The sequence below is a fragment of the Podarcis vaucheri genome (genome assembly GCF_965113315.1).
Source record: "Podarcis vaucheri genome assembly, chromosome: 15".
Classification (NCBI taxonomy): Eukaryota; Metazoa; Chordata; class Lepidosauria; order Squamata; family Lacertidae; genus Podarcis; species Podarcis vaucheri.
The window spans coordinates 9250233-9269933 of record NC_138753.1 but is presented as its reverse complement, the minus strand read 5'-3'; the positions used below and the strand labels follow the sequence as shown (position 1 = coordinate 9269933).

The 19701-nt window shown below is 47.9% G+C and overlaps 1 protein-coding gene across 8 annotated transcripts in view; it reads right to left on the bottom strand.

The window, feature by feature from the left end:
* Positions 1–19701, bottom strand: part of SGSM2 (small G protein signaling modulator 2) — an 81348-nt gene that overhangs the window by 30285 nt on the left and 31362 nt on the right. For 4 of the 8 annotated variants that reach the window (XM_082201192.1, XM_082201197.1, XM_082201194.1 and 1 more), the window contains exons 3-9: positions 9654–9816; positions 8188–8259; positions 7187–7351; positions 4833–4900; positions 3788–3933; positions 2310–2444; positions 66–190 (exon numbers count right to left, since the gene is read on the bottom strand). In XM_082201192.1, coding sequence (XP_082057318.1) covers positions 66–190; positions 2310–2444; positions 3788–3933; positions 4833–4900; positions 7187–7351; positions 8188–8259; positions 9654–9816 — 874 coding nt within the window. The remainder of the gene's footprint in view (positions 1–65; positions 191–2309; positions 2445–3787; positions 3934–4832; positions 4901–7186; positions 7352–8187; positions 8260–9653; positions 9817–19701) is intronic. The other 4 variants (XM_082201196.1, XM_082201199.1, XM_082201193.1 and 1 more) reach the window with 3 other exon arrangements.

Here is a 19701-nt window from a genome sequence, read left to right as displayed (position 1 = left end):
AGCCCCCCGCCTGCCAGACTTCTTTCTTACACCCAGCGACCGCAAGGGCCACTACTGCGTCTTACCTTTTCTCAAGCTCCGAGTCCCCCAGCGCCCCATTCATGAGCTGGTTTGGCGTCCATTTCAGAGTCAGGGAATCGGCCGACTGGTGGAGAGACAGGTAGCCAGGGATGGCCTCCATGTCATCTTTCTGTTTGGGAAGCCGGCCAAATAATAAGGAGAGGAAACAGTTTAGGACAAATGTAGGAGAAAGAGAGCAACACTGTGTACCGCAAAAACGAGAAGAGTCCTGGTCGGCCCAGGCACTGAGGTCCAGCGCCGAGGGCCTTCTGGCGGTTCCCTTACTGTGAGAAGTGAGGTTACAGGGAACCAGGCAGAGAGCCTTCTTGGTAGTGGCGCCCGCCCTGTGAATCGCCCTCTCATCAGATGTCAAGGAAATAAACAACTATCTGACTTTTAGAAGACGTCTGAAGGCAGCCCTCTTTAGGGAAGTTTTTAACATTTGATGTCCTATTGTGCTTTCATATTCTGTTGGGAGCCAACCAGAGTGGCTGGGGAAACTCAGTCAGATAGGCAGGGAACAGATAATAAATTATTATAGTATTATTATTACTGGGGACACTGTTTCTGCACATCCCATCCCCAAAGGGCCTCAAACCTTTCAACAGCACGGCTTTGAACTGGAAAGAAACTGGGAGCAGGCAAGGCCCTGGGCTGCACATCGGAAAGCAGGCAGAGAAAAGTCTTTTGCTCCCTCTCTCATAGCACTAGAACATTTTCCTCCAAGAATTGATCTAATCTTCTATTAACGCCATCCAAGCCTTTAGTCATTGCTGCCTCCTCTGGGAGAGAGTCCCGCAATTTAACTATGCCCTGACTGTGCGAAGAAGGACTTTGTTTCATCAGTCCTGAATCTCCCGACATCCAGCTTCCGTAGATGTTCCACCAATTCTATTGTAAGGAGAGAGGGAGGTATAATGTTTCTCTGTTGCTTGTCCTCAACTTCGAATGCACAGCCAGCTTCTAGGCAGCTGTGAAGGATCAGTAAGGCTGCGAGATGTCCTGCTGGGCACAGCAAAGAGACAGAGAGCGAGGGAGAGGAAAGGGGACCAAAAATAGGAGACGTGTGATGTCGAAGCCGGGGTCTCCTCGACCCAGGTACCTAGATGTAAATGAAGCCAACATTCTGGCCTTCCCTTCATTGACTTGCACGAATTGGTGACTCATCGCAATGCTTCCAACCCTCTCTGTCCTGTTTGTGACTCATGTCTTTAAATGAATTCCCTTGTCAGTGTCCACTTCATATCTTTTAATTCTGACGTGAAGCGGCACATGTCCCCAGCTGGCTTGTGATGATGCACTTAACAGCCAAGATTCTGGAGAGATCGTGATATTGGCAAACGAGGTGAATAAATATACACCCCTCGCCAGACTCTTTTCTCTCCTTCAGTACATTATTGGGATTATCAAGGCAACAGGCTAAAAGTGACTTACCTTGGGTTCATCTGCACTGCACATTTAAAGCAGTATCGTATCATACCACTCTAAACAGTCATGGCCTGCCCTTGAGAATCCTGGGAACTGTAGTTTGTTGAGGGTGCTGAGAGTTGCAAGGAGGCCCCTATTCCCCTCCCAAAGCTACAATTCCCAGAGATTCCCGTGGAGAGTTATTTGGGTGAAGGCCCAGCTGCTTAAAGGGGTTTGATACTGCTTTAAAGGTACAGCAGGGCTGGGCAACATCTGGTTTCCAGCATTGCGATATATCAGCAGCTAAATACGCGATATGCTGATGCGGTGGAATCTTGGTTCTTGAATGGCTTAGTTGATGAACAAATTGGCTTCCGAGCGCTGAAAACCCGGAAGTGTTCCAGTTTTCGAACGTTTATCGGAAGCCAAACGTCCGGCGCAGCTTCCGCTTGAGTGCAGGAAGCTCCTGCAGCCAATCGGAAACCGCGCTTTGGTTTTCGAATGGTTTCGGGAGTCAAATGGACTTCTGGAATGGATTAAGTTTAAGAACCAAGGTTCCACTGTATATCACAGTATGGAATGTATCTCAACTGCTTCTTTCTCTCTACCTTAGGGGAGGAAGAAGCAGCTGAGATAAATCACCTAGCCCTACTGAACAAGCCCCCATACCTCTCTCTCGCTCACACAAGTCAGGGGGCAGGATCTGTATGGGGGCTTGCTGTATGGGGGCTGGGAACAGAAGCAGGATTCCTGGCACGGTTTCCTCTTTCTAACACCAATATGAAACGTCACCCCAGGCAGATGAGCTCCTCTGCCCCACGCCACACGATCCAAGCACTTACGGGCTGAACCAGGACGTTGTTCTTTCCATACAGCAAGTGCGTCCGGGAATTCTGGTGCAACGACTCGACGTAATCTCTAGCCGAGGCAGCAAAGCGATCCTCCGACATGCTTCCGCTGGAGTGCCGTTTCCGTATCTGGGGTGGGGAAAACACGTAAGGATACCGTTGCGTTGGCTGCAATGGGCAACTGTGAATAACCTCCTGCTTTGTTGAGAGAGGCGGCCTCACATTAATTATATTTTCATTGTTAAGTTGTGGTTATTCCTTGGCTTTACCCTAACCCAGGGTTTCCCAAGCTTGTGTCTCCAGTTGTTGTTTTTCTGGACTATAACTCCCAACACCCCTTGCTAGCCATCACCTGATCCTGTCCCCCTGGCCATGCTGGTTCAATGGGCAATGGTGATACAGTGGTGCCTCGCAAGACGAAAAGAATCCGTTCTGTGATTCTCTTCGTCTAGCGGTTTTTTCGTCTTGCGAAGCAAGCCCATTGACGGATTAGCGGATTAGCGCTATTAGCACTATTAGCGGCTTTTAGCGGCTTATCTGCTGATCGGAAGCTGATAAGCGGCTTAGCGGCTTAGAAAAAAGGGGGGAGGGGAAAAACCAGCAGGAACTCGCAAGACATTGTCGTCTTGCGAAGCAAGCCCATAGGAAATTCGTTTTGCAAAGCACCTCCAAAAGGGAAAACCCTTTCGTCTAGCGGGTTTTCCGTCTTGCGAGGCATTTGTCTTGCAGGGCACCACTGAACAAGACACCAAAGAGAAGTGCCCTTTTCTGGGGTGGGAGAAACAACAAAAGCTTTGCCCCATATTAGATTTCCGAAAGAGGAACAGCGTCACATTTCGCAGCAAGGCCGCCATCTGAATTCCTCAGAAGGAAATCCTATTGATTTTGATGGGCTTCACTGTCCAAGGAAGAGTATTCAGAAGTCCAGATATTTTAGTGTTAAGTTTTATGCTTTTGTAATAATAATAATAATAATAATAATAATAATAATAATAATAGCATGCCACCATTATTTGGTTTTGCAGAGAGTGCATATTTCATATATTTCATATTGTTCAGTGCTCTGTATAGATTATATAAAGGGTTTATATTGACATTACATTGTGGTACTCGGTCATCATGTTGCCTTTGGATATTACTGATCCCTATATGGAACAGATGCACATTTCTTTCCAGCTCTACAATTCAATGATTCTATAGTATTTACAGTCTGAGGGGCGGGTGCCCCTAAGAAGTCTCACTACACTTCCAAGGATTTGTGGGGTAGACCTGTGCTTCAAAATTGCCCAAAACATACAGTGTGCATGCGGCCTAAATGGGTTATAACCACGTTTGCCACACCCTTCCAGATATTCTGGACCTCAGCTCCCATCATCTGCCTGGGCCTGATGGAAGCTATAGCCTCAAAACATCTGAAGGGCCATGGGATGGAAAAGGCTGTGCTGCCACATCAGGGAGAAAAAAGGACCCACTCCTAACGCCGGCCGTTTGGACGGAGAGTCTTGCCGGCCGTGGGCTCCATGGATGCGATGCCGTTGGACCAGTTCGTCGGCCGAGGGGTCTGTCCAGAAGTGGTCGGCTGTTTTCAGCTTGGTGTATTCCAGGGCACAGGGTCCAACTGAGAACAGACCAAAGAGAGAGAGAGAATGGAATTGGGAAACTCATTTGGGGTGGAAGAAAGCCAGTAGCTTCTCCTCAGCTAAAGAGATCTAAGCCACTGATGGGGGCTCCAGATGTTGTGAGACTCCCAACGCCCATCAACCTTGACTACTGGGCCGTACTGGCTGGGGCTGGTGGGATCTGGAGTACAATGACGTCTGGAGGACCTCATCCCTGGTCTAAAGGAAGAGGCAAATAAGTTGTTTCCCAGGTTATCTCAAATTTGGGTACTGCTTGATTTCCAGTGGCGGAAGAGCAACATCTTTACTTTTCGCTCAGGGAAACTCTTCATCAATCAGGGTGGCAGGAGCTTCTTGGTGGTGGCCCTCAGATTACACAACTAATTGCCTGTGGACGTCTGCCAAATCCAGCATCTTGGCCCTTGGCAAAACAGGATTTAAGTACCTATCAGCCTTTATATCAGGGACAGCTAATAGTGGTGCCCTTCAGCTGCTGTGGACTACAACTCCCAGCATCCCTAACCACTGGCCATGCTACCTGGGGCTGATGGGAGTTGGAGTCCAACGATGTCTAGAGAGTCACAGGTTCCCCTACCCAGACCCAGCTCCATAGAACATATAACCCACTCCTCTTTTACCAGGAAAGGAAAATTGGGATTTTTAAATTGTTGATGCTGATGCCAAAAGCTTAGCCGTGCCTCAGATAGAGCCCATCGCTTCACGAAACCTCCTCTCCCTTCCTCTCCCTGAATCCTTGCTCTTTCCTTTGGTGCAATAGCATCACGTTTCTTGACTCATGTTCATTTTCTGTGCAAATGCCTTTTCGGCGAACCACATGGGGACTGTCAAAACAGGGCTCTTCCAAAGCACACAGAAATATCATTTGAAAGATGCTCACCCAGCAGGCAAGCCAAGATGGGCCCACAGACCGGATCTGCCAGCAGAGCTTCTCTCTCGTAATATTTGCTGGAAGAGAGAAACCACACAAAACGACCGGCGATAAAATAACATTTACCTTTCAGTGAAAAAAAGGAGCATGGGCGTTAATGAAGTTTGCCGTGCGGAGGAGAGAGAGAGGCGCTCTTCCGGTTATTATTATTTAAACACAGGCCACGTTTTGAAAGGAGCGGAGCCTGAAACAAAAAAAAAGCAGGGGTGGCTTCCTCACACAGGGGTCCCTGCCTTATATACCCTGGCAAAGCATTTGCTCCTTGAGCCTAGGGTTGCCTGCTCTGACTGGCAGCCGTTCTCCAGGCCAGAGCGGAGGCTGGTGCCTTACGGCAAATGGGAGGTCTGCCCCACCAACCTCAGTTTGCCCTCATACTTCTTACTTAGCTCAGCTGCTTAGAGCAGGCATAGGCAACCTCGGCCCTCCGGGCATTTTTGGGACTACAATTCCCATCATTCCCTGACCACTGGTCCTGTTAGCTAAGGATCATGGGAGTTGTAGTGCCAAAACATCTGGAGGGCCGAGGTCGCCTATGCCTGGCTTAGAGCGTGGGTGCTGATAATGCCAAGGCTCTATCCTTGCATATTCCTGTATCGCAGGTGTTTGGACCTGATGATCCTCAGGGTCCCTTCCGTCTAAAAGGTAAGCGTAAAGGGACCCCTGACCATTAGGTCCAGTCGTGGCCGACTCTGGGGTTGCGGCGCTCATCTCTTTATTGGCCGAGGGAGCCGGCGTACAGCTTCCGGGTCATGTGGCCAGCATGACTAAGCCGCTTCTGGCAAACCAGAGCAGCGCATGGAAACACCGTTTACCTTTCTGCTGGAGCGGTACCTATTTATCTACTTGCACTTTGACGTGCTTTCGAACTGCTAGGTTGGCAGGAGCAGGGACCGAGCAATGGAGCTCACCCCATCGTGGGGATTCGAACCACCGACCTTCTGATTGGCAAGTCCTAGGCTCTGTGGTTTAACCCACAGCGCCACCCGCGTCCCCCCTTCTGTCTACAATTCTACATCCCTCTGATTCTATGGTGGGAATGGTGGCATTTCACCACTAGAGGGAACAGGAGTCCTCACTCTTTCCCCTAAGAGCGCTGATGTCATTCCCACCGCCCAGGAATATTTTCCTGGTTTTAAAAAAAGAAGCAGTGGGCTGCCTTTGCAACTCGGTGGCCTGCCTTGGCTGCTGCCCATAAGACCATTTTTTTACAAAAATGAAAGAGGCAGCATCAGCATTCGTTCGTACAGACTTGGGGGCACAGCACACAGGAGCCTCTCTTGAAGGCATGTTGTTAACACAGAGAGGGAACTGGCACAACAAAAGCCAGCTGCTCTGCATTGACCGGTGAGAAGGAAAGCATCGTCTCTAGTTCCAGGTGTGCTGCTATTGATACACAAAGATTATGCCCAATGCTAGAATAAAAGAAGTGTTTAAAAAAATCTAATCTAAAAAGAAACAGGAGCAGAGAGAAGAGAAGCAAGATGGAAAAAAGAAACAGAAGAAAGGAAAATAAAATAGAAAGATAGATAGATAGATAGATAGATAGATAGATAGATAGATAGATAGATAGATTAGATAGATAGATAGATGATAGATAGATAGATAGATAGATGATAGATAGATAGATAGATAGATAGATAGATAGATAGATAGATAGATAGATAGATGATAGATATAGATAGATGATAGATGATAGATAGATAGATATAGATATAGATATAGATATAGATATAGATATAGATAGATGATAGATGATAGATTAGATAGATAGATGTATAGATAGATAGATAGATAGATAGATAGATAGATAGATACATGATAGATAGATATAGATAGATGGATAGACAGACAGATAGATAGATAGATGATAGACAGATAGATATAGATATAGATAGATACATGATAGTCAGATGATAGATAGATAGACAGACAGACAGATACAGATTAGATAGATGAGAGAAAGAAAGAAAAAAAGAAAGAAAGAAAGAAAGAAAGAAAGAAAGACTCAGTCGAGTTGTGATTTTAATTTGTTTTAACTGTTTTTAACATTGCTTTTTAAATTAATATGGTCCATTCTGGAGTCTTAGGGTAAAAGATGGGCAATAAATCAAAATTATTACTAATGATGAGAGAGCCTCCATTCATTGCTCTCCCCACTAGTGGCACGTGGCCTTCGGAACGTTGCCCAGAACGGAATGCAGCCCTCAGGCTGAAAAAGCCCCCCCCCCCAAGCCACTGAAAGCTTTTTTTATAACGACAGCATGCGCCACTCGCGGCTCTCTTTCCTTTTGCTCGTCCCTTACCTGCAGTTGTCCACCACGTACTGCACAATCTTGTCCAGCACCCTTTCGATCAGAGCGGTGCGAACCCAGATGTGCTTGACGGCTTGTGGGGTCAGGGCAGGGGCTTTGCTCGTGGTGGACGTCTGCCTCTTGAGGGATTCCTGGCCAGCCGGCTGACTTCTCCTGCTAAAGAGAAATAAAGAAAGCCCAAAAACTCTCAAAAAAGAGAGAGTTTAAAAGCTTCATCGCAAACACGGTTTAATTTGTCTGGAGAGGGACTGACAACTCTGTGCCCGCCCCAAATGCAAGGCCTGCATTCCTCAAAGGGGTCACTTCTGGGGGGAGAGCACCTATAAATGGCTGGTAGCCATTGACAGCCTTGTCCCTGGTTTTGTCTAATCATCTTCAGAAGTCCTCCAAGCTGGTGGCCATCCCCGCCTCCTGTGGCAGTGAGTTCCACAGTTAATGCCCCCATAATCTTCCTTCGATCTGCCCTGAATTGTCCGACATTTGGCTCCATTGGATATCTCCCTGTTCTAGCATTAGGCAGGTGTTTGAACCACACTTGTGATGTTGTTATGTTCACCTTGTGCTCGTGCCTTGACTGGAGCTACCATTTCCAAACCAGAAGGCCTAATTGGTCCATTTTCGAAAGAGTGTTAAAGCAACAGCTGATAGGAGAACATGCTAGCAGTAAAAGAAGTCTTACTGTCATTGGTAAACTAGTTTAAACTGGATAGGATGGATGGGGGGGGCGGCAAGGAGGAGGAGAAAAAAATCCATCAGAAACATTTTTGCTCCCTCCTTCAATCTTCCGGACTATGGGGAAAGAAAATAAAAACCCTTATTTGTCTAGCTCAGCCTTTGGCAATCTGGTTCCTTCTGCATGCTCTGGACTACAACTCCCAGCAGTCCCTGGGAGCTGGGGCTGATGGGAGTTGTAGTCCTAAACATCCAGAAGGCACCAGATTGCTGTAGGCTGGACTACCCCATCTTATTCTCACTTGACATAAACTAATAACCTGAGGAGAGAAAGAGGCGCTGGCTGATAGCTGAAACTCCTCACTATATTCTCCAGCTTTCTTAAAGGTGACCTGAAAAGGGAAAAAAGAAAGATGGATTCTTTTGAGACTTCTTGGTGGGGGCGTGTTTGTGTGTGAGAGTGCACATAAGCACACTTGCACTTTTGGGGGTCATGCCTTTGGTGTCTGGGCCAACGCAGACAAAACAGTCGGCACCTAGAACAGTGTGTTCCAAAGGAATTCTGGGTTAAACCGGAACAAGTCTCAGAGGAGAAGGGGTGCGAGAGAGACCGGCTGCCCCCCCCATAACACCTTGCCAATTTCAGTAGCCTCCTAGAGCATTCACAAAAACAAAGGATGGCTTGTTTTTGACAGAAATGATAAATATTGCTAAATAAACTATTGTTGTCCAAAATTAATGGTGCTGGAAAACTAATGGTACCTAATATAGCTATAATGGAGAGAATTATGCATAATTTGAGATTTTAGGGAGGACTAGAACACTTTTTAAAACGTTTTGGCGTGCTTTTATGCACAACCATCATTTTCAAGACAACCCTTGTCACCAGTTTAGCAATTCAGGAACTATACTTGATAATCTGATAATACCAATAGTCCTTACTTGGATTTTGTTATTTTAACCCCATGTTAAAACCGGAGCGACTGTACTCATTTCGTGTGCCTATTTTATAGTTTTCTTTTTTCACCTTTTGATTTCTGTCTGCTGTTACGAGTTGTTCTCTCCGTTATAAAATGTTTGTTTGTTTTTAAAATAAACACTCCCCCTCCCCTTTCAGCACTGATTTAATATCTGCTGCATAGCCATCGTGGAACCTTTTCCCATCACCACACAGGCTATTTAAATATAAACTTGTTCAAAATGTGGCAGCACAGTTGAAGCAAATATTTAAACAGGGCAAGGAATAAAAGGACCCGAAAAACCTGTCTGAGATGACCTCTTAAGAGTGCAAGTAAGGTCTCTCTTTGCCTTGCAATGCGTGCCTGCAACCGGTCTGCTAAAATGTGCCCCTGCAAATTGGCATCAAGGCCGGGGGGGGCATGAGAGTGCTGGGATCCTTGGCCGCTGCGCAAAGATACCGTCCCCCAACATAGCTGTCAACCTTGCCTTTTTTTGCGGGAAATTCCCTTATTCCAGCGCCATTTCCCGCTGCTTTCCCGGATTGTTAGATATCCCATAGACTGTCGCCGGGACAAGTGAGGCTGCTGATCCCTTATTTTCGAGGCTGCTGGTCCCTTATTTTCAAATCTGAAAGTTGACAGCTATGCCTCCCTGATGCCAGCCCTTTGCAGTGTGCAGAAATCAACACGCTCCAGTCTTTCAGCTGAAAACAGTGCAGATCTAACTCCGGGACTGGGCTGGTGGGCGGGCGGGCGGGCAAACTCTGCAAAACAAGGTTTCGTCACTGAGCTGCGGACTCCCTTCGGAGGCGGACATTAACCCTCACCTGCCTTCTACCTGCTGCAGCAGCTCCTGGGCTTTCCTGCACACGTCGCTGGCAACGTCGTACGTCTTGCCGACCTTGGTAAAGAGGGCGGCGATCTTGTCGGTCCGCAGGAAGCCGGCTGCCCGTCTCTTGAGCATGTGCAGAAGGCAAGCTTCCACCACCCCTGGGAGGAGATAAGAAGGCAAGAGTGTTAAGGAGCAAACCCCACTCCGCTGGAGAGTTCTGTGGTCTTGGGGCAAACACAGGCTCTTGTTTAACAATAAGAGCAAAAGGACGGTGTGGTTCAGGGGTGGGTCTCCCCGGAAGCTCAGGGTGGATGGACTCAGTGGTCCACCAACCACAGCCAGGTATAAAATAAGAGCATGGATGGCGAAGGCTACAAGGCTACAAGATGGCGCTTCAGGGGGAGGAGCCAACAGCCTCACTGCATCCCATCCTAAGCTATTACCTGGGATGACCTGGGCGTACAAATGAAGAACTACCTCTGACTACCATCAGGCTCCCGTCGCAAAACACGACGACAGTGGCTGTTGTCCAGTGTTAGAAACTCAGATGTATAAGCTAGGTGCCAAATAGCTCCTTAAAGGTAAAGGGACCCCTGACCATTAGGTCCAGTCGCGGACGACTCTGGGGTTGCGGCGCTCATCTCACTTTATTGGCCAAGGGAGCCGGCGTACAGCTTCCGGGTCATGTGGCCAGCATGACTAACCATGGCGAACCAGAACAGCGCAAGGAAATGCCGTTTACCTTCCCTCTGGAGTGGTACCTATTTATCTACTTGCTCTTTGACGTGCTTTCGAACTGCTAGGTTGGCAGGAGCAGGGACCAAGCAACGGGAGCTCACCCTGTTGCGGGGATTTGAACCGCTGACCTTCTGATCGGCAAGTCCTAAGCTCTGTGGTTTAACCCACAGACCAAGGTTAAAGTTGCCAAAACAGAATGTCTAGCTGCCATTTTGGGGCAAGACGGCTCTCAAGTCTTATTTTTTCAAATGATGGACTGACTGTGATTGATTCTCAGTTAAATATCCGGCTAGTTCAAGTGGCGACCTAGAGCTAGGTTAAGAACTTTGACAACTTAAAAGAAGAAAAGTCACTTGATCCAGAGGCATTGGCCTATTCCGACCTCTTTTTCTTAATGGTGATTGCTGCTGCTCAGGCTGCACAGAAAAAGCATTTTGGGTCCAGAAATTCATGCCCATTGTGCAGACAAAAAAGAACAGATAGGATTCTAAGGGAGAGGGTATTAGTGTGTGAAAACCGCCCAGATCCAAGGATTCCCCAGGCACACACCTCCAGATGATGGAGATGTCAGGCTGGGACATCGTGGCACCCAGGCATCTTTACGTGGTCGATAGCCAGGTGCAAAATGCGCCAGGCGCCTGGCTCATTGCAAACACGGCTGTTGCTTGCAAGCAAGGAAGAGATCTTCATTCTGGCTAAGAGCAGGACAGGCCTAGCGAGGTCCAGAAGTTGAGATTCCAAGGCACACGATCAACGGAAGAGGTTCACAACCAAACAGAAGACGTCCCATTAGTGGACACGCCCCTCCCGCCAAGCTTTTAAAGATGAGACCTCATGAGCAGGACCCTCTTGCCCAGCTGGCCTGCTGTGTGCCCACATGTATGGCCCACCTGGGCAGGTGCATGAACTGATCCCACCTATGAAGGCAGCGCCTGGTTCTCAGTGACAAGACAGAGCCCTGCTCCTTCTATTTCCTCCTTTTTTCCCCTATCTGAAGCTGCCAGACCAGACCAGATCCTAACAGGGCAAAAGGCATCCCTGGCAACGAGAGATCAGGGATTCAAACGAGTCTGTTTGTGGCCCACGTAAATTTCCAGTGTGCCCATTCCAAAGCATAAAAGGTAAAGGTAAAGGGACCCCTGACCATTAGGTCCAGTCGTGACCGACTCTGGGGTTCCGGCGCTCATCTCGCTTTATTGGCCGAGGGAGATGGCGTACAGCTTCCGGGTCATGTGGCCAGCATGACTAAGCCGCTTCTGGCGAACCAGAGCAGCACACGGAAACGCCATTTACCTTCCCTCTGGAGTGGTACCTATTTATCTACTTGCACTTTGACACACTTTCGAAATGCTAGGTTGGCAGGAGCAGGGACCGCGCAACGGGAGCTCACCCTGTCATGGGGATTCGAACCGCCGACCTTCTGATCGGCAAGTCCTGGGTTCTGTGGTTTAACCCACAGCGATACCCCCTCCCTATTTCCTTGTGGGTCTGCCCAAAATCCCTTCCTGGAGCAGCAAACATAAAGGGGTCCCGCGGCAGAGCAGGCGATACAGATTGAGATTCCTGAAGCGAGGGAGGTCAGGACCCCAGCACTGCTTTTGATCACCTGGAAGCAAGAAGCGTTTAACAACTCTGAGGCGCCGATAAAGAAGTCCGAAACGTGCTTGCAAAATTACTGGAGGCTGAATTTAGCTCTCCCACCCCCCACCCTTCACGATGAGTTCTCCTGCCGCTTCAGAAGATGCCCACGTATTGAATTCTGTAGTTACCAAATGGACTGAGCCGCATCGCAATCTTGGCGCTTAACACCCACGGAAAGTTTCATCCATGATCAACCCCAGTTGATTGGTGATTAAATTCGGAAAGGGAAGAAAGAGGCAGGGAGCACGGACGTCTCAGAGACAGCATCCTGCGCCCCCCTCCCCAGTCGCTCCTCCAACCCCCACAGCCCTCCCAAAGAAAATGATAGCATAAAGCGGATTGCCTCTTTTCCAGATTGATCTGACCACAAGTGCTTGCCTTTGCCTGTGTCAATTACTGTGAGCAACCTCTGGGGAAAGAGACTTGCATTTTGCAGCCTTAAAAAAAAAAAAAAAAGGAGGAGGAGGAGGGTGGGGGAGAAAAGCGTTATCCATTGGGAAGATAAGCTTCATTTTGTGTTTTTTAAAAGGAGAAAAGGCCGAACATCTCAGACCCAAACTTGGAACATTCGTAGCACAGCAGTGGAAAAATACCAAGCTTTTTAATTCACACACAGGCATGGCTGAAGAAAAACCACACACTTCATTCAAACATGTAAGGGGAGTGAGGGAGAGGAAACTCTGCGTCTTCTTTGGGGGGGGGGTGTCTTTCTGTGACTTACACAGCTCCATCGATAAGCACCAAAGGCTCTGAGAAAATGAAACATGACTCCACAGGCTCTCTTTTCATTCTACATTCGTGAAAATTTGTGCTCATGGTTGTATTGTGGTTGGTTATAACGCCACTTTCCCTCCTGTTTGCACTTTAAAAGGTTTTGCACCCTGCGTCGTGTCTAATTGGAATGTGCCCTGCAGCTTCCTGCTGAAATCCGGTAACTTTTCATACTGCAAAACGTTCCGGAGTTTTGTGTTCTGTCCCCCTTTTGTTGCTGGCTCTCCTTCCTTTGGAGGTTTTTAAGCAGAGGCTGGATGGCCATCTCTCATGGGTGCTTTAAGCTGAGATTCCCTGCGCTGCAGCGGGTTGGACTAAATGACCCTCGGGTTCCCTTCCAACAATTTTATGATTCTAGGAAGAGCGCCCCTCCAGGTGGTAATAATGGGGAAGACTCACAGGACAAGCGGAATGACATGCGGACAGGGGAGTATAAATCCAGTAGAGATCCACCACTAAGCAAGCATTATAGCATCAATGACATGTTACTGAATACACATGCCAAAAAAAAAAAAAATCTAGAGCGGTCCTTACACCAGTGGGGAGAACTTCCTGCTTTTCTCACCCTGCCAGTCTCAGATCCCCAGTCTTAACCATATGGAGCCAACTGGGTTAGATGAGAGGAGGGTCTTTTCGGTGGTGACTTCCACCCACCCCAAATCATGGAATGTTTCCCCCAGTGAGGCCCGCCTGGTGCCAACATTACTGTCCAAATTTACTCCCAGAGATTCAGGCTGCACACACACAACACCTTTAAAGCATGTGGCATCCCTGGACACCTTCTGGCACTGTGGTATGCCCGGGGCAGCACTGAAACATACGATCTGGCCATTCCCTAGAGTGGCACCTTTCTGGATGAAAGTCACCGCCTTGGAAAATCCCTAAAGCAGTCAGATACTCATGTGTCAGAAGCCAGAATCAGGCATAGGTCAGCAATAAAACACTGGAGTCAGTGAAGTTAACTCTTTATTCAAAGAAAGAAAACAGTGCAGGCCTAGTGATCACAGCAACTCTTCTCAGCAGGGAACTGTCCCAACGAGGAAGTTGAGAGGACGAAAATCCCTGCCTTCCCACTGCTCTCTAAGGCTCCTCCTGCCCGGTTCCTTCCCAAGCAATCTGAGGCTCCGTTGTCTTGTCTCTCTTTGCTCTGCCCTCTTCATACCTCTGCAGGGTCTGGGAGACCAGAGGGGAAGGGAGCTGGTCACAGCAGCAGCAGCAGGAGAGCTCCTGGCTCCTGTTGCAGCCTGCCTCATCTCTGCCTCTTGACCCTTCTGCCTCTGATTCTGGACTGCTCTCTGACATAGCCTCTCCCTGCTCATGAAAGCAAGAGACTCTTAATCTCAGGGTTTGGGTTCGAGCAAAAAGTTACCTGCATTGCAGGAGGGCGGAATAGATGACCCTCGTGGTCCCTCACAACTCTTAAATTCTATGATTCTAAACCCTGTCACCTCTCCTACTGCTGATACTTCCTCCTTGCAGTCTGCTCCCTCTTCTCCCTCGTCCCGCCACCAATCCCCTGGCTCTGAGCCTTCTTCCCTTTGGGGAACCACTTCTCTGCATCTACCCAATCCGTGATGCCATGCTATATACGTAGTAACATCCCAATGCTCTGGGCCTTGACGGAGGGGCAAAGTTAAGTGGACTCTACATTGGTGGCCAAAAGGCTAGTATTGCAATACTGGAAGGAACATAAATCTTGCTACAACTCTTATCCACTGTTGCAGCCCATGAAAAAGGTACCTTTAGCGGCCGCCAAAAGAGAACAAACACTCGGAACATTTGTGTTCTGTACTTGGAATTGTTTGCAAGATCTGGCCCACAGGCTTTTCCAGGTGCACTGAATCAAAACTCTCCCCTGTCCGTACTGCTGACCCGTCTTACGTCGCCGCAAGCTCTCAACCGAGCCCGCCCCTGTCTGAGCATCCTTAAAACACCTTCATTTGCTGCCAGGGAACAGCCAATCTGCATGCATGTTAATTCCATTTCAGGAACACACACACACACGCCCTGCCTGGAGATGGCTTCTGTGTCTGCCAGGCAGGCTCCAGATTGCAGCCAGTGCCTGTGTGGGCGGGAGAGACAGGATATATGGCTTTTTCACCTTCCAGGCATCCCACACACAGGCTAGGCATGATTGCTGTCTTTGGCTTCCATCATGAGCTGGGGGCACAGAAGATTATCAGCTCCAACAAAATTAAAATTGGGGAGAATGTGGGACGGGCAGATTGTCCGCACAGTAAATTAGAACTGTTGGAAGGGCTGGATCCACGGAGGGAGGTCCCCAGGACCCTACAGAGGACCTGCTCACTCAGCATCCATCCTGATTTGCTTCAGGGTGTTTGCACATCTTCCCATTTGTCGTTCATTTACCCCACACTTCTCTGTGCCTTTCACTGTCACTTTCCAAACTGCAAAACTTCTATCTTGATGGGTGGGTGTTTTCAAGGCACATCTGTTGCACTGTAGCCCTTTAATCTCCTTTGAAATAACCAAGCTCCAGAATGGGCTTGGATTCCTCCCGGAAAGCACCTGACAGTCTGGAGGCGCACGCCGTCACCAACGCAAAGCAGGGTCCAATCCCTGGCATCTCCAAGTAGGGTTGGGAGAGACCTGGAGCCCTGGAGACAGGAGAGGGCTGAGCAGGTTGGAATTCACTCTCAATTAGTAAAAACAGGATCTGCGCAGGAGCACAGCAACTCATCTCTGGCAGGTCTTGCCCCCTTGAAATAGTTGCTGAGACTGAAGGTCTCCCACCTCCCCACAGCTGCCTAAGTCCCCTCCTCTCCAGGGTTTCCCCCAAGCAATCTGAGACTGCGCCTGCATGAAGCTGGCTTCTCCTCTGCCCTCTTCATGCCTCTCCTGGGAGACCAGGAGAGTGAGGTGCTTCCCACAGTGGGAGAGGGAGACACCCATGCCTGTTCACCAGCTGGACTCATCTCTTTGGGCCTCCCTCTTCTCCTGTCTCTGAGTCTGGACTGCTCTCTGCCCCAGCCTCTTCCTGCTCACTAAACCCTGTTACCTCTCCTGCTACTGTCACCTCCTCCTCCTCCCCCCAGGCTTCTCCCTCTGACCGCTGAACACCATCCTACCACCAATCCCCTGGCCCTGCGTCTTCATCCCATGGGACGTTCCCCACCTCCTGCCTCCCACCATTTCTCTGCGTCCAACCAGTCTGTGACACTTGGAGAACTTTGGAGGTAAAAAAAACAACAACAGTTGAGGATGGGCTATGTCCTCCTTGTTCACTCACTGGCCAATACTCCTTATTCACTGTTGATGCCCTTCTGTAGAAGACTCCATTTTTCTGGCACCTCCATCCTGTTCTGGTCATAAGGCTCTTGGTGGCTGCCAGCCCATGGCTATGATCTCCATTCATTGTTGGTGGCACTAATGTTTCTGAATATCACTTGCTGGGAATTGCAGGGAGACAAGAGTGCTGTTGTCCTCATGCTCTGCTTGTGGGCTTCCCATTGAAGCATCTTGTTGGCCACTGTAAGAATGGTGGACCAGCTGGGCCACTGGTCTGCCCTGGCAGGGCTCTGCTCTTAAGGAAAAGCTGGTAAATGTAAAGCCGGCAGTTTAACACTGGAGATCAATCCTGGATCCTCAGTCGGCTGACTTGATTAAGGGGCAAGAAAGGGAAGGGTGTCTGGGAGTATATTACATCCCTGGTCTCAACAGGACCATCCTGCTATCCCAGCCTAACTAATGCCTAACATTAAGGAAAGCAAGCGGCCATGGAATCAGCCTAGAGTCAGCACAACACCCGCGGAGACGGGAGAGGGAACTAATGAAATCATACGTCAGCTGCGAAGCTGCCCGTCGGCTGAGATAGCACCACATGCATCAAAACAGAAAAGTGAAGCAAAGTAATAAAAACCTAGACTCAGTCAGGAGGGTTCTTCCTCTATAATTTAACTCCAGGTGACAATTATGCAGCAAAGAAGACTTAATTGGACTTTTCCTGCCGCAATCGTGCTTGCTTCTCCCTTATTGCTTCAGGAAATCATTTCAACTACGACAGCCCAGAGCTGGCCTACGGCATGCTTCTGTTTCCTTGCAAGAATATTTCTGAAAAGCATGTCATCGCTGCCTTCCCAGAGCCCTGAATCCAGGAGTTCCTAGATCTTGACTCTCTGAACAGAGCTTCCCCTGCCTTTGAAACATGCCCCTTTTGGCACCTTCCACCCTGAGATAATAGCTCAGCATGTTCCAACTGGGAGATACCACATTTTAGGGGTGCGCACTGCCTGCAATATTTTATCCAGACCCTGATTCAGCACTTCGGCGAACACCCCGCCTTCATCTGAGGAGCTTCACAGGCTCTCCTATCCAGATCTGAGTCCGTCACCCCAAAAGCTCCCACATTTGTTATTGGGAAATAATAATATATTTTTAATGGCTACAGCTGTTTTCCTCTTTTGGCAGAAGTAGATGAAAATTGCAGGAATGCTAGCTCCTCCAAGTGGATAAAGTCTGCCAAATTACAGGCAAATAGATCTGGGGTCTTTTGTGCTGGAAACATTTAAAGTTGATTTGGGGTGAAGAAGAACTATCAATCAATCAATCAATCAATCAATTAATCAATCAATCACCTTTATTGGCATAGGGACAATACAAAAATATATGGGTCAAAGCATAAAATTGGCATCTGTTCATAAAAGGTAATACTTTAAGATAGAACTATGCAGACCTAATGAAGTTAAAAAGTTTTAAGTGTGTTTTAAGTGCATTATACTAGATGGCAATGGTGAGCTTATGGCAAATTCAACTTATTTTTTTAAAACGTGTTTTAAAAAAAGCATTTTCACAGCATTTCTAAATATGTGTCTAGATTCCACCCTGGTAAAGATTCCACTTTGTGTCTGACCAGCCTATCAAGCAAAGGACATCAGCCTGGTATTTGGGATACATCCAGATCCAATACACTGATCCTATACACCCCTCAGAGAAGACTGTGATTAAGTGGTTTACAAATTGCTGGAATAAATAAAAATAAAACTACATTGCGCTGCCCCCAGTTCTGAAATGTTCCTTCCTTCAGGAGGACAGAGTTGGCCACACGTTTGTCAGGAGTTCCCTGTTCATATTCTCTATTTCCCCCTCACTTTTGGTGGTTTCTGGTTGGGCCCGTTTTGGAGCCTGGAGTCTGTTTCGTTTTATGGTGCTGATTTATAGCTTTAAAGTACTGTCTTGGTTATTTGCTTTATAGCACTGCTGCTTATATTCTACTGCGCTCTTCACTGTGTTCTCTGATTTGCAATGATGTGACTTATTTATTTTCATGTAAAACCGCACTGGGGTCTCGTGTGACAAAAAAAAAAGCAGCATACAGGAACATTAAATAAATAAAATTATTTACACAGAGCTAGGAAGACGTAGAGCCCCACCCCACCCCATTATTCTGTTCAGCCGGGGAGCCTATTTGGGAGGAATTTTCCTCCTCATCACAAATACAAAGGTAAGATAACGGGACTTCTGGCTTGTTCGGCTGTCTCCCAGATTTGCAAAATGCTTATCTTAAGAAAGGGATGCCCACCCCTGCTAAGTTTTCCACCACATTCAAGAAGCTGCCATTTCCAAACCCTCTTGGTACCTTCGCTTAAAAAGGGGAAGATGGTTTTTTTTTCTACAAGGGTGGTGACTTGGGTGTATGGACAATTCTGTTATGTTCTGAGCCACTCCTGCCAATGCTTGCTCCCAGAGAGAAAACTAGAGAGTGTGGCACTGCTCATTATTTTCAGGATTGCTTTGTGATTCTCTCCTCCCCGCCCGATTTGTTGCTCTTTTCCTGCAATGTTTTAAAGGCCATTGTTTGACTTCTCGGACCATAGCTGGACCTCAAGACCCTGAGGATAGCGTGGGGGAGAGTAGTGCAAACACAGAGGTCTCCAGCTTCAGAAATCAGGCAGCCAGAGGCTCCTAATTGCATTTGTAAGACAGAAAGGGGGGGGGGAATCTAATTATCTCCCCAGCACAATTTCTCTCTGCCTTCAGTAGAAGATTCACAAAAGCAGCCTCGGCAGACATCAGATCAGCAGACATGACAACCTTAATCTTCACAGTTAACTCTTATGTAACTGCATCATATATATATATCTTCCTATATACATAGAAATGTAAGGCTGTCGTCGCACTGCCCCCATTGGAGGATTTGTAGTACCACATCACAATCCAGGATAAACCCAAGGGGCCACTAAAACTGAACTTAGTAGTTCTGCAAGGGATGGGAAGAGGGAGCTCTAGGGGTCAATAGCAAGATCACAGGGGGTTGGTAAGCAGAATGAGCAGGGGCACAGCTGTGTCTGTGTGTTTCTACAGGTACCGGTAATCTTTTTAGGTTTGTCAGGAACAGAATTCTCAGCCACCAAAACAGGAATGTTTTCAGATTCTTCCTAAAAATTACTTATGAGGCTTGCCCGGTCTGGGTTGTTACAGAACTGCATTGCAATGGCCTTTTCTCTACAAAACAAGAAATATCTGATAAATTGAATGCTATATTACATTAAATATTATAATTAACAACAGCCCCAGTGTGGTACAGTGATTAGAATGCCATACTAGGACCTGAGAGACCAGGGTTCAAATCCCCACTAAGCCATGATGCTTAGGCCAGTCACTGCCTCTCAGCATAACCTACCTCACAGGGTAATTGTGGGGAATTAAATGGGGGAGAACCATGTACGCCATCTGTCATGGATGCTTTAGTTCAGATTCCTGCATTGCAGGGGGTTGGACTAGATGACCCTCAGGGTCCCTTCCAACTCTACAAATCCATAATTCCTTATAGTTTCTTAGAGGAAACAGGTGGGGTGTAAATGCAATAAATGAAATCAAAATAACAGCCGCTGTCTTTTCATTTCAATACCCCATGTCCTGTCCCCAGCTTTAAG